We start from the raw sequence: 15,713 nt of genomic DNA on the forward strand, positions 1-15,713 counted from the left end.
ATTAATATTTGATATACCACATAAACATTAATGACATTTGACATACCACTTAAATATTAATATTAATTGACATACCACATAAACATTAATATTAGACATACAAAATAACCATTAATAATATTTGACATACCAAATAACCATTAATATTATTTGAAATACCAAATAACCAATACTATTTGACATAAAAATAATCATTAATGTTAATTGGCATACCAAATAACCACGAATATCAATTGGCATACCAAATAACCATTGATATTTGACATACCAAATAACCATGAATATCAATTGGCATACCAAATAACCAATAATATTGCGATTGGCCTGCCAAATAACGATTTACAAAATCCTGTTGTCTTCAACCACATTTCAATATTTGAGAGCCCCAAACCTCATGATATTTTCAAGTTTTGATTGTGAGCTAAAAGTATCTGGAACAAGATTTAACAGATAATGCTATATACAATTTATATACATGTTATAATACAATGATAATTACTTGGGCGACATTTTGAAATTTATCCGAGATTTATAATTGAATCTATTTGAATAAGTGGTAATTTGTCTGAGCTTGTGTATAGCTCTAATTGTAATGTCATTAAGCGACTCAATAAACTATTCAACACATATATTTTAACATATTATATAGTATCTGACCTGAATTTATAATAAATACAGAATGACACTCCGAATTTCAGCAGACTAACATCGACAAATAATAATTATGAACTCTTATAAAATAATCCAAAGCCACAGACCCACTATTTAACTGTTTTGAATTTAGCACTATACAATGATACCAACGAATGTTAAAGGGATTGTAAATAGGTTTTCTAAAAATTGTTTATGTGTGTTTTTTACAGCTGCACAATTTCTCAATAAGTTTCCAAGCGGTTGACTTAGCACTATAATACGAAGTCTACTCGACATGGCATGAATTTGCAGACTGCATATTGAGATCTAATTCACGTTAAAAAAAGATCATCTTCATATATCATTTTGAATCATTGCAAATTTCACGAAGCTATGAAAGCCGATAAATCTGAGTTAAGAAGCAGTGTTTAAAGCTAAGAAGAAATGCCTTATTATAAATCTTAAAGCTCCATTGGAAACTAACTATAATACTTAAACTGACATTGACTAGTATATCATAATATCATTATACTGACATAAATTTTTAAGCTTTGGAAGGTTCCGAATGAGTTTGAGACACAGTCTGACTAGGATGAGACATTTCATAAGAAGCGCCTTGTTTTCTCATCAAAGAAGCTGTTTGTGTTGAGGAAGCTGGTCGTTTGGTGATGTGGAATATTCTCTTGTATTCTTTGATTACCTGAAAGTAACAACGTGTTTCATTAAGCACCATTCCAGAGCTTGACTCGTCAAGTCAGATGACATCTAATCCTTGCTACCAAGGATTTGTTTCCAACGTCATTCTTTATGAGCCCCATCGTGTATATGGAGCTTTTAAAATGTTCGAATGTCAGAATCACTTTAGGCAATATTTAGTTTCAATGACTAAATTGGGTTGCCTGACAATGAGAAGGTGCAAAATAAACTCGATTTCACTTGAAGGAATATAGTTTTATTATACAAGTATAGAGTTCAATATCAACTATCCATATACCTTTCAAAAATAAGAAAAAAGAATAACGTCGACATTGAACTACGTGAAGCTTATTACAACATGTTCATGAAAAATGTCAATATCAGATTGCAAATTTAAATTTGTAGGCTATCACTATCCATGAATATAAGTTTAACCATACTCTTGGCTCCCATGCCCAGAGATTAAGATTGAGCTTACCTTTTTATTGAGGAGACAGTGGAAACAGAATATAAACAATCCTTGTAAACTGTTTAGTACTGTGAATATGTAAGCTAATGCTATTGTTTCCTGAGAGATGAAGCAATAGCCAAATATCCACGTTAAACCAAGTATAACCTCTATTGCTATGGCACCTTGTATCCATGCCCTGTAACAACAACGGATGGAATGAATTCTACATGAACCTTATTGGCAGTGACGCTCTGAGCCCGACCGAAAGTCTACGGGTATCGTGGTTCATAAATACCGTTCCGAACCATACGAGAAATCAAAGTACCGTTCTGATCCATACCGGAAGTCTACAAGTACTTTTCTGAACGATACCGGAAATCCTCAAGTATACCGTTCCAAACCATAAGTCTACAAGTACCGTTCTCAACAATACCGGAAGTCTACCAGTACCGTTCTCAACCATACCGGAAGTCTACCAGTACCGTTCTCAACCATACCCGATATCTAAAAGTACCGGTCTGAACTATACAAGTGTCGTTTTAAGCCATGTTTCACAGAAACCGTTGTGAACATCATTGTCATTCTACGAAGTCCAAAAGCAATATTCATGAACCATATTGGAATAATCAGTACTCTTACTTATTCCTATAGGGAATTCTTCTTATATTAAAGAAAACACAACTCCTTTTTACTACAAACTTTCGGCCCTATGCAAAGGGAAAAATAAAATCTTAGACTAATTTACAAAGGGCGCAAAAAGAACGTTGGCACTATTCCACAAATCAAAACTCTATATCCAGAGATTCATTATAACACATCTCGTGTTGAATCTTTAAAATAATTTTATGATTACCTCATGTCTGTTCCAGTCTTATCTTTACCACCACTAAAGACATATTCCGAATGGCGGCATACAGTTGTCATGGCATAGATTAACACTATAGAGTTCACCTAAAAGACAGAATAAATCTAAAATCAAGCAACCACTTCAAGATGAATAAAGATTAAAATTTTGATTTTGATTTCGGAAATGAATCTCAGAGAAAAAACCAACTACATAAAGGGCAAAAACAAAATTTTGTTAAGCGAGGCAAAACCAGACGGCAGTAGGCCTAAAAAGAAGCCCCCAACGCGTTCTTTATGGTTGTTGTTACACCTCTGAATCCTCACTGTGCCCGAAATTTTAATGATCAAGTATTAGGGAAGACATAATATATCATATGCATTGAACATAAATTGGTATTGACTAAGGAATAATGTTTTTGAATGAGTCTGACTAAATGAGAAATACTCAAGGCCGGGGCAAAACCAATGTCAAATACACTTACCAATAAAACAACAGCGATTGGTCCAGCAAAACTCCAAATGAAATAATTTTCAGTCGTTAACCAACAGCTATTAAGTAATAAAAATATTAATTTATATCAATTATTCATATAAAGTTATGAAAAAAGATGGTTTGACTAAATAACAGTTATCCCCCATATCATGTTAGTCTATAAGTATGTTAAAAACTGAACCATGAAGGTAGAATCACTGTTAGTTGGACAACATTTTAAATTTACTGACAATCCAACAATTTATGATATTCTCAAATATCATAAAGCCCCACGTCAGTTTACACTGTGGCGTTTATTGTGGTATAGTACGTCAGATTGGCTATGGCATTTTTGTAAAAAAAAAATACTCACTATCTGTCAGTACCATAACCTTGATGATATATTCCAGCCGACACAGCAACAATAGCCAGTGGGAAACCTGGATTCGAACAAAAACAAATTGATAATATATATATATTTTTTTTATCACATTAAGCTTATAGGTGAGGTCTTGACATAAATGACAAAGGTGTATGTTAAAAAAAACGTCAGTGCATCTCTTGAAACACTCATATTAGGTTGTTAAGAGTTAAGCATCTGAATTCCATAAATCCACTCGATGGCATAATAAAAATCAATATAATTTAGGTCTCAAAACGTAGGCTATACTTTAAAATATGACAGAAATTTGCTATAATTTTATTGTTTCTAATCTGTGACGCGCTTCAGGAAGGTTCAGTTTTCAATGACAAATCATGGTCTTACCGTAACCAACAAAATAATAATATGGTAATCTGGATTTAGCAGCGTCAAATACTTGAACTAACATACAAATGATATATAATCCCTCTAAAAACATCCATGTAAACGCTGTTAAGAAGAAATAATGTAGAAATCCAGCTATCAGACCACATGTTAGCTGAAAAAAAGAAGGATAAAGTTATTTTACAAATAAAAAATGATTTTGTACGGTAAAATCTCAATTTGCAGTTAAAACCGTCTGTTTAGTAATTGCTTCACAATTCAAATATAGTGCCTTTTTGACGATCGTTGGCTATCAATGAGTCGACATATTTCGGAATATTTTTAATTCACCTTATGTAAATTGATATTCGATATTCATATAACATGTCATATATATTAAACCTATTGTGCACATAATGTTCTTATTCCCCAAAATATCTATAGCATCTTCTACCAACAGAAGTGGCTGCATCCGACTTAACCATATAACCAGGTGTACCAGATATTCTTTGTCTGTTTCTAATCAAACTTATCATGAAAGACATGGTTTATATTTTGATATTAGTGTTATAAAGGTCAAAACATATGATATATTAATGGAAAATGACAAAAAATAGAGTAAAATTATAACCAAATGTTTACCTTGTTTTCTGTTTTATCAATACCAACTAAAAACAATATCTCAGCCACAAATAAACAAAATACCAAATTCTTATGAATTGAGTTTCTTTCTCCTTGTATTGCACTAAAAAGAAACAGAAAGGCGAATACTTAAATATAACAATACATATCAGTTTGCAATATCAATACTTTGTCGTTTGGCCAATATGGATCATATTATATAATCTAATTGATTTTGAGTATGAAGCAATTTTGTTATAACATTTCATCAACCAAAGTAAATTCAAAGTCAGGTCATTTTGATTCCCAATTATTATATATACCCTCTTTGCGGTGGATCTTATAACATTGGAATTTAAATGAAATGTCGTTGAGCTAAATTACGAACTTCGTCTTGACTATAGTATCCACCTTTCGCAGTATCCACCTTTCGTGTATCACGGAATGCAGTTATTTGATAGGATTGTACCACCAATCAGAACCGTCGACAGATAGATTGTATTATAGCTTATTGTTAACAGTCTTTCTGTCGAGGCATCTGATTGGCTGTATTTGCTAACGTACAATCCAAACAAATTGCTGTATTTACAAACTTCCGTGATACATGCAAGGTAGCTATTGCAGTCATGCCATAAGCCACAGTTCGTAATAACTTGACATTGTGATGATGAGAGAAGACAAACCCTCCGTTTCCCACAATCACTCAAACTTCAATACACCGTTCCATTCCACACGTTACGCTCTGAATAGACTGAATCGAGACTCTTTGACACAGATAAAGTCCAGCAATGTGCATTGGGAGAAGTTAGAAAGAAGCTCGTTTCCAACTTCTATTCCATTGTTTAAATGGGTTGCAAATTTTGCAGTAGCAACATTTCTTGTTATCTAGTATCATGGAAGTTTGTTAATGCAACGACTTGATTGAATGCAGCCAAAGAGATTCCGTGACAGAAAGTTTGTAAGCCACATTCTGATGGTACTGATTGGTTGTATTTGCCGACGTACAATACAATCATCAAATTCTGTGATACAACAAGGTGGTTATAGAAGCCCACTTACCTAAAACAATTAAATGTAATAAAACAGAGTAGTAAACATATTATAGATATTATACATCCCACTAGCGTTATATACCTCAGAAGAGATGAATGAATAACCGACATCTGAAATGAATTATTAGTTAAATTTCACTGTTTGTATATTTTCGTTTCGAGTTTTTTGTTGCGATCGCCTTTAAATAAGTTTTGGGGGTTTTTTTCGACAAAGACCCACTAGAAAAGTTCGTTCATAAGGAATGTTTACGACAATATACCACGTTGAAAGCATCAGTTCTCGTCCGATCACCGAAGTTAAGCAACGTCGGGCACGGATAGTACTTGGATTGGTGACTGCATGGGAACACCATGTGCAGTAGACTTTGGTTCCTACACAGCTTTGTTTTATAATTTGTTTTCGAGAAAGACCCAACAGAAAAATTCAGAGGGAATGTCTACGACCATACCACGTTGAAAGCACCAGTTCTCGTCTGATCACCACCGTCTGCATGCTATCAACTCGAATTTTGGTAAATCTTAATATTCTGTGATCACAATTCCAAGTAATCTTGAAGAGCCTTTTAGTGTTAACGTAGGGTAAATTAAATGAAAGTTGTACCTCAACTCCCTTTACATCCATTAGAATAGCGAAGTTTGTAAGATGGTCACATTGACATGTAGTAGAAGAATCATCAGTTTTAACTAGTTTACACCCTTCCTGAGACCAAATACCAACTACCCTAAAATGATAAATAAAAATCATGATGATGATAATCACGATCATGATCATGATGATGACACCACCCCTGATGGTGATGTGGATTAAATTAGTTCATATTGTTCAAGATTATTGTGGGTTTAAGGGGACCATTTTTGAGGCTTTGAAGGCTCTTTGGGCTTAAATGTTTTTATAATATCATCAATTTTGAGGGGAGGAGTAGTCTAAAACATCTGCATCTATTCCAGTCTCTTGCGGATATTTTGACATTTTCGACTGGTGTAGAGTGTTGAGAACCGATTAGGCAACCGTCAGTATAGCTACTTTATCCACCGTTCTAAAATCACCGGTTGGGCAACCTTCTGTAATTAATCATTAATTTTATATTTTTCTCTCTATTCATTCTACGACCACCGGTCAGGAAACTGTCTATAGTAATTATTATGATGATTAGGACACCCGAGAAGAAGCAGAAAATCTCCCTTTAACAACAGGCTCTATATTTTCTGACTTTACACCAGCCGACATATTTACAATCTTTTTAAAAATGTTGATTCTTATGTATTATGTACAAATAGACCTCATATAATCTTGCTAAAAAGTTTCTGATTACATTCATGTCAAGTAAAATTACCCAGAAGAATGCATTTTCTAATTCAAAGGAATGCAGTGTTTTTGGAAGATGATATTTTCGCGTACGCACCAAAATAACTGATAGTTGAACAAACAAATATTGTAGTTCTTGTGAAGGTTTGTTGGCAATTACGCCCAGTCTTTAATAAGTTTTGCTTAAATAATGATAGATCATTACAACCAAAAACACCACAACCACCCTTTCATCAAAAAAAAAAAATCCCTTTAGACGAAATTGTGGCACAGTTGTTTACTATATTGCAATAAAATAAGTCAAACTAAAAGGGACACCTCCCCCCAATCATCATTATTCGCTTCAACAAAGTAAAGATCAAATTCGGGAGTCGTAATGTGAATCTGCTTTGGAAATTCATTTAGAAGCAAAAATCAGCTTTATTTTTCAGAAGAGTCAGCTAGGAAGGGATTCTGTACGTTATTTAAATACGAGTACAGTATCCCTTAATACTTTTGTATTTTTGTTAACATCTGGAGAAAGGCAATAAGCTAATGGAATAAAAAGAATGCTAATCGACAGTTAAAAAGTCTTGTTATGAAATAACTTATATTTAACACGTTTACTGTCTATCCTGTTTGGCATAAACTTATAATGCATAGCTCGACTCTAAATTCAGATTTTATCTAAACTGTTCTCTTGAGTCAGCACAGTTGCCTTAATTTTTTTGTGATATTAAGCAACAAAAAGACTAGAACTTCATGGCTGAATAATTGTTTCAAATTGGATAATTTTACTCGGTACGAAGGATGGCTGAACAGTTCTGCCTTACCATAGCTATCACCAGTTGAGTAAGGTTGTGAATAATGATAGTAATAAAACTAAATTGGAACAGTTGCTTATGATCGCTATTCTTAATCGCAACCATACGCAACTGGTGTTCGGTATCGTGGGAAATCGCATCGGATTGAAAATAAATTTGGTTGGTACATGCCATCATAGACGGCATCAACGAGAGAGTGGATGTTGTTTTAGTGACTGCAGGGTCTGTAGAATGTGAATCTGGTCTATCTGGATGTGTAATGTTTATAATTAAGGAATGGTTTCTAACTGGTATAAAGACGGAATTCAACGATTTTAATGGATTGTACACCAGCGAACACAACCAATCACAGACATCGACAGACCTGCTGTTAACATTATGGCTTATTGTTTTCACACTTTCTGTCAAGGGCTTTGCATGGCTGTATTACATGGCGTACAATCCAATCAAATTACTGTATTTCGCGATACAAGATCGGTGGCTATTGCTGTCAAGGTATTAAACGCAGTTCGTAATAGATATGAAAATGTCCATGGAGAATGACCGGAGAATATTGTTCCGACCTTTGCTAAGTAATATTATAATATGAATTCAAGATGTTTTGAGTACGTGCGTTTAATGAGCCCTAAAATGTCATTCAACTTTATTTTTTTCTTATCAAAGTTTTTTCTGAGATGAAAAAAGAATCATTCATATTACATGAAAACTTGTTTATGTTTAAGATTTAATATATTTGGGGCGAGGAAGAGTCATATGGTTTGATGAGATTCACAGAAATTCTCGACCTTCTTTCAAAACTAGATGAATTTGCAATGTGGGAAATTTTGTTATCTGAATGATTATTCAGTCAGCACATGTTAACATACACATCAATTAGTCTACGCCGTCGGCTTCGGGAGTAATGACGTCAGAAACATAATATTATTTTGAAAAGTAAGGTAGATCTCAGTAATTAATTTTATGGACTTACCCTTCTGATAAATTCAAAAATGAACATAAAGGCACAGCATTTTGTGGAAATGTCTGAAAAAGACATTAAAACTGTTAGATTTCGTCAGCTCTTTCTCATAAATGTTAAGAAGAATTGCTAAAAAAAATCAGCTCTACAATGAACTGTATTTTGATAAAATTGTTTTAAAGCTGCTTTATTGATTTTAATATAGAAACATTGGGTCAGTTGCTTCGTCGAGTTGTTAAGTTTCTGTCCATCAAGTAAACATCTATTTTAAAACGTGAAACGCATGCTGGATACCAAAGAATCCTTGGGTCGAAACACACTTTTACTTAGTATTATCATGGTTGACGTGGAATAATAGCCTAGAAAATCGGCGCATTTTGCGTTAGTTTCTATGCACCATATAAACAATGTCGAACTCGCACTTATACCTTGACAGCAACAGTCACATTTATAACATATATAATGGATGTTTGTAAATCAAGTGATTTGATTGGATTGTATGCTAGCAAATACAGCCAATCAGAGGCTTCGAGAGAAAGTCTGTGAACATGAAGCTATAATGTTTACAGCCTTTCTGTCGAGTGTTCTGAATGGCTGTATCGCTGGCGTTCAATCAAATCAAATTCCGTGAAAGAAGAATAGTGTCTATTTTAGTCGAGGTATAAGACGAAGTTCGCATGTTATTGCCAGTATTTATAGCAAAATAAAAATATTGAAATAGTCTTAGCTAACCAACCTGCTTATGTTTCAAGGTAAATGAAATCGGCTCTGGAAGTTTAACGTGATCGGCTCCTCCTAATGATGCACTGATGACGTAACTAACTATCTCTGGTTCTACTACATTGTCTGTGTCGTCTTTAGAGTCTTCTGGTGTCTGTTTATCTTGTAAGATATCAGAAATCTGGTAGTGGGTCATAAATACAGCTTTAGCCAAACCTCCTAAATTAAAGAATGTATCCAAAAATGACAGTATTTTGGTTTTGGCAGATTTGAATATGAGATTTCGATCCCTATATATATTCGTCGTCAGTATCATTTCAGCAAATAACCACCAGATAAACTAGGGGGATTTGGACAAAGTTATTCCGACAAAGAATTTTCGACACTGGTATTTTCAGGTACAATGACATTAGTAATTTTTTCTATATATATTCTAAATCCACCTGAAAACTTTGGGAAACGATCAACTTACCTTTACTTAGTTTTTTCAATGTTTCTTTTGGAATGGAGAATGTATTTTCAGCATCTTTTTCACCATAAACTAATGGTTTGGTATCAAGACTATCAGATACATTTAAGACGTGTAATTCCATATCTGAAAAAGTAAAAATATATTAAAGAAGCACAAGATATATTGATATACTATTTCTGACATGTATTAAATCAACGTTATCAAGAGAAGTGAAGGGGAGAGAAGGAAACATCTTTGAAGTATTTGATTCAAAATGCCATAGCTTACCTATATTTTCATCCTTAGATGCAATTACAACTGGTTCGGTCAAAGATTCAGCCATAGTAACAGTAGCTGATTCCATAGCAACCAACAGTGTTGTTGCTGATAGAACTTTGTCTTCACCTTTCATTTCTGACCACGTTGCTGATTTGTTCTTGGATACTAGATTACTTCCAGCCTTCACAACATTCTACGGAGAGACATTGAATACTTAAAGTAACAACCGAGCACTTATGACCACATTGAGCAAATTGGGAATCTAACGCTACATTGCATAAAAAAAATCAAGGTAGGCCCTAATCTAACGGTTAACGAACCATGGAGGTATAAATTATTACCTTCACAATATTTTGAACGTCCTTGGTGCTTCTGGGTCCTTTCTTAAACTTTGTGTTGGTAAGACTTTTGATGACCTGTGACGTCAACATTATGTCAGCGACACTCACATCTTCACCACCTGTTACTTTAGCTAGGGTATCTGTGACTTCTAAGGTTTCATTGACAGTAACTTCAACCACTTGTGGTTTGGTTTCTAGTCCAGGTGCTCCCCCTTCTGGAACTAGTGGTTTATTGTTTTGGAATATCTAGAGAAAAAAATATCTGAATAGAAGTCATGTTCCGCGGGCCTACTTCCCAGTGTTAAAATGCGATGTATTCTGCGAATATAGCGGAGTCAAGTACACTTTGTTGCTTCACAATGCCATGACAGAGGATTTAATTGATTATGGTTGAAGCTTACCGCTTTGGTCTTTTCTAAAAGGTTCTTGAATTTCTTTGAGGCACAATCAGATACATCTGGTTGAGCTCGCCAACAAACTGGATCCTGTCCACACAAAAAACTTGCCGACCCTGAAATAAAATGCACGGCTTGAAAGGTGCAACATCCATTATATAATGCTCAAGTAAAAAGGTCGACAACAACAATTTTAAATGGATTGTTTTCAGTGTTGGTTTGTAGCTTCGTGCCAACGTGATTTACGTGATTCTTTAGACCACTGGGCACCAATTTTCAGCACAGGAAAAAAATTTCAAAATTGCCCTAGCTTAGGCCTAGCTACTATAGCTTTCTACGTGGACCTTCGACATAGCATTCGTTACTAGCATCATTCATAAACCTTACACATAGAATTCGCTATATTAGAATCCCCGACATTCACTAGAAGTATTAAAAGATCTTCGATATAACTTCCTCATTGGACTTTTCACAGAGCATTCGATAATAAAACTGTATTTGGAAAAGATTTTATTCATCTTCCGCTATTAGCAGCTTCACTATACTATAGTCAAAATATTTTGAAATATATGATGTAGATGGCTAGGAAATTTACTTACCAGATCCTGATGCACATTGTGCGAAGACAAGTTCACCACGAGGTGATTCAGGCCATTGGATTCCAGCAGCCTTCATTCCTCTACATGATGTTCTCATTTCAAAAGAGTTACTATTCATATCATTCTCTCTCGTCTTAATTTCACGAACTATTCCTTTATAGTAATAACAGCTCCTATATTTTGTCAAATCTTCCTGGAATGTTTTGGCAGGTTTCATGGTCGTCGTAGCTGCAGGGTCAATGTCAGATCTTGCCCGAGTCGTCTTCTCCACCTCTTCTATCGGCGTGTTGATAATTGGAGCTTTTGTTGTTGCTTTGGTTGTTGTGGTAGTGGTGGTGGTGGTTGCTGTCGTTGTGGTTAAGACGGTTGTTGCTTTAGTTGTGGTTGCCACAGTAGTAGCTTGTGCTGTGGTATGGAAAGTTGGTCTTTGTGTGACTGAAATGAGTGGGTTTTAAGGCATTAATTTATCGCAAAACAGAGCAATTCACTCAAACGGGGTTTAATGTTGAACCAAACAAAGCCAACAATATCCGAATTCGTAAAAATAACAAAATTGTTATTCGTTCATTCATCCATTTTGATTCATAAAACAGCATAGTCTTACACAATTACAAGGCACTAGTCTGTAAAATTATCCATTTGCAGCCCAAATATCGGACCAAGAAATGAAGAACTTACTTTCGTTTAGTTCACAGACATACGGACTCTTATTTTGACAGTTTTTATCATTAAGTTTTCCATCAAATTTAATTTCTACACAATCTTCATTTTTTCTTCTATTATTAGGCTCTCCGGGTGCCCACTTACTAAAAAAATATATAACAATAAACTTTTGATTCTCGGGTCTGTTTGCCCTAAAAGATTGCACGGAACAATATGTGTGCTTATTCTATAGCATTGTCTTGTGTTTGTGATATGTACTCCTCACTTCTAAATGTCGTTCAAATCCTATACATGATTAGACAGTCAAAAAATCTAATCTATTTAGAAAACATTAATAATGAATTTGGTGACAGTCACAAATAATAAAATCATTTCCTTACGTTACTCTTCTAGAGAAACCTATTCCGTCTAACCAATTAGAGAATTCTTTAGTATTTTCATTCCGTTTTAAACCAATCCACCACGTTAACAAATCATCTGTTGTGATAATTTTTTGAATAACTTTGACAACTTTGTTCTAAAAATATACATGAATTCAACATTAACAGAACAGAGAAACAGAAAACGGAAATCTTAAAAAGATACAACCTCTTAGAATTGCACATGAAATTGAAATTTTTAAACTTGGCCGATGAGAGTCAATATTCATCTGTAGACTTACCCGGTGTTATAAAATATACCAGAAGTCCCTGTTTAATCTAATAAATCCTAAAAACAACGTTGAAGCGTTTTTGAATAATTACGCAGTTTTAAGGTAAATTAGTTTTGTTAATTACTTTCTGAGACTGATATTAAAAGTCTACGAAATCTAACGGTTTTAATTATTTTTTTCAGATGTTTTCACAAGATGCCGTTCCTTCATCGCCATTTTTGAATTTACCAATAGGGTAAGTCCACATGATTAATTATAAGTCTTCCTCAGTTTGTTGGTGTTACCTTTTTAAATACTAATACAGGTTTTTGACGCCATTACTCCCGAAGCTACGAATTTTAAACCATCCCCCTCATAGCAGAAACCTTCGAATCGAAATCACTTTGTATTTGTAATTAGCGGATATTTGGGTATGGGGTTCAAAGAAATGGTAAAGGGGTTTTCTTAACTTTGTATAACTGTTAGAGACACTTTTAAGATTGATTCGCACGATTCCCATTTTATACCACTATAATCAATATAGGTCAGTAGAAACAAGAGTGCCCAGTTATTAACAAAGTTGAGGCAAACAAAATGTCATTGCAGAAGGCTGGGCTAGTTTTCCTGAACGAATTCAATAGACTGTACTCTTTAATCCACCATTTCGCACCATTCGCTTCAATTAGCCCCAAGGAAAACCAAATAAGGATTCGAATTATTTAAATAATTTTACGAAATAGATTTAATATGTGAAAACAATATATAAGTTCTGTGGATTTCGTATTCATATTCAGAATCGAATAACATACTTACATATTCCACTGTGGAACCAATTGATAACAAGGAACCACCTTCTAAAGCACAAGAATCTAATGCCTCCTGCCATGTTTTCATGTCATTTTTGTTAAATTTATAACAGGCTCTGTGAATAGATTGCCATTCTCCACTACATTTCATCGATCTTCCTGAAACAACTGAAAGAGAAGAAAAATATATTGGATTAAAGAGTTAAACCTGCTCATTTAGTAAAATCTCAGAATTCTATTTCAAGAATTAAAACCTGACGTGGGTATCACCTACATTTAACAAAAAAAAATACCGGTGGAGTTTTCATTTGCATTCTATCTTGCATTTGCCGGTTTCAGATGTATTCGTGATTTGATTATCTAGTACAGTCAATCAGAGACTTCGATATAACTCAAAACCATAATGTTTTCAGATTTTCTTTCGATGGCTCTGGTTGGCTGTATTCTCTGGCGTGCAATCCAATAAAATCGCTGCATTCCGTGAAACAAGAATGGTGGCTATTGCAGTCAATGCAAGTACGAAGTTCGTAATAGCTTGATATTGTGAAGATGAGTTTCATTCTGCATTCTACCTTGCAATTGAAGGCATCACCGATGGTGCCAGAACATCTATAGAGGAAGTATCTATACGTGGGAACTTTATTCCTTAAACGTAGGACAGCCCTTCATCGTATTTTCATTTTCATTTTTAACATCAAATATTATAAGGAAACCGCTACTTTGAATAATTATGGCTTTTTCAAGTATATGGCTATATATCAATATAACATTTGAATATAGATCGTCTTATTTTAATTAAAGACAGGATATATGTATTTGAAGCTGTATTCTTATCTATGAAGTGTTTTATTCTAAACGATTAAAAAGATAAAGTGGTCGATTCTGTTCTTTGACAGAGATAATATACATCTAGTGGGCAGCTTTGTTTCAATTTAAGACCAAATAAACAAGAGGGTAACGAGGGGACGTTAGCGACAGTAAAAATAGGTCTCTGTTACGAATTGATAAAATCTTGCTGATTATATAATAAATAAGAGAAACAAGTTACACCAGATGGTACCAAAATCAGATAGTCGCTGTTTATGTTATTTAAGTAATTTTAGTAATCATCATAGTGACAAATAAATCAATGATATGCCTGGATAACGTCATACTTACTATAGTATGTTGTATGATTCACAAGATAAAGTATTATCATTATGTCACAATAAATATAATAAAGAATAACAGACAAGTTACAACAAATGGTACCAAAATCAGGCAGTACAGTGCTTGTGTTTATTACATTTGTAGAGTTGAAATTTTTGCCGAGATGAAGTTATGAGTGTTTGAAAACAAAATTGTATAAAATACATGCACCATAGTAATGGTATGCAAAATTTGCTGAAAGCATCAGCAAGTTGATGATAATCAACACGTTGGTGATAATCATCACGTTGATGATAATCAGCAAGTTGATGATAATCAGCAAGTTGGTGATAATCAGCAAGTTTATGATAAGAAGTGACTAGGGCGTGCTTAACAGATGATATCAGTCTTCAAAGATCTTAATACTGCGTTTCCATGCCGAAAAATTGTTTTAATAGCTTTGAATTAAGCTTTATTAGCTGGTAAAATCCAATAATTAGACGACCCATCCCATTCAGAAGCTAGCGTGGAATCAATTCAAATATTCAGCTTATCTCCCAATAATTCTTATCATTCTATGATCAAAACTGTTTCTACAAAAGGGGAGGTGTTTTGTTTATATGAACATTGTGTTGTAATCTATTTACTTTGATACTGAGTCAGGGTTGTCTATTATCTCCTATCCTATTCTAACATTACAACAATAACATAACGAATCAAATGTGAATTGTTACAAAATCGCAGGAAATGTTTATTTTTCCCCGAAGCTACCACATACGTGACTTGATAATTTCAAACAGATTCCTATTCTTGGAATTTTTTTGGCATTTTGCGGCAAGAAGTCTAGTAGTTATGTGTGTAGATGTATTAAGTTTCTATTCAAATATTTCATACTGGGAAATTCTGTATCTTTTTAAAGACTATTTGCTGGTTCAATTGGTTAATTTGGATGCAATCTCGTTCAGTTATTGGAACCACATCGAGATAGCTTGCAGAGGACCCGGGGCAAAGATCAGCATTTTGAAAATTTTTAAGGAGGTGTTCCCTGGTTTATTTTTCTTTCCTATATTCTAAGCATTATAAAATTTCTTTAATTCTTCTTTCTGGTTTAGAAAAC

The 15,713-nt window shown here is 34.1% G+C and overlaps 1 protein-coding gene across 1 annotated transcript; it reads right to left on the minus strand.

Moving 5' to 3' along the window:
• Positions 1 to 1,759: 1,759 nt before the first annotated feature.
• LOTGIDRAFT_216894 (hypothetical protein) lies at positions 1,760 to 9,847 on the minus strand (the record flags this gene model as incomplete). Its single annotated transcript, XM_009058696.1, has 10 exons — positions 9,776 to 9,847; positions 9,320 to 9,522; positions 8,596 to 8,648; positions 6,118 to 6,238; positions 5,524 to 5,627; positions 4,486 to 4,588; positions 3,865 to 4,018; positions 3,472 to 3,538; positions 3,012 to 3,175; positions 1,760 to 2,013 (listed from the first exon to the last, which is right to left on the minus strand). Exons 2-10 carry the CDS (start codon positions 9,497 to 9,499, stop codon positions 1,760 to 1,762), a joined length of 1,200 nt encoding a protein of 399 aa, XP_009056944.1. The 5' UTR covers positions 9,500 to 9,522; positions 9,776 to 9,847.
• Positions 9,848 to 15,713: the final 5,866 nt, after the last annotated feature.

This window comes from Lottia gigantea (genome assembly GCF_000327385.1).
Source record: "Lottia gigantea unplaced genomic scaffold LOTGIsca_35, whole genome shotgun sequence".
In the NCBI taxonomy this organism is placed as follows: Eukaryota; Metazoa; Mollusca; class Gastropoda; family Lottiidae; genus Lottia; species Lottia gigantea.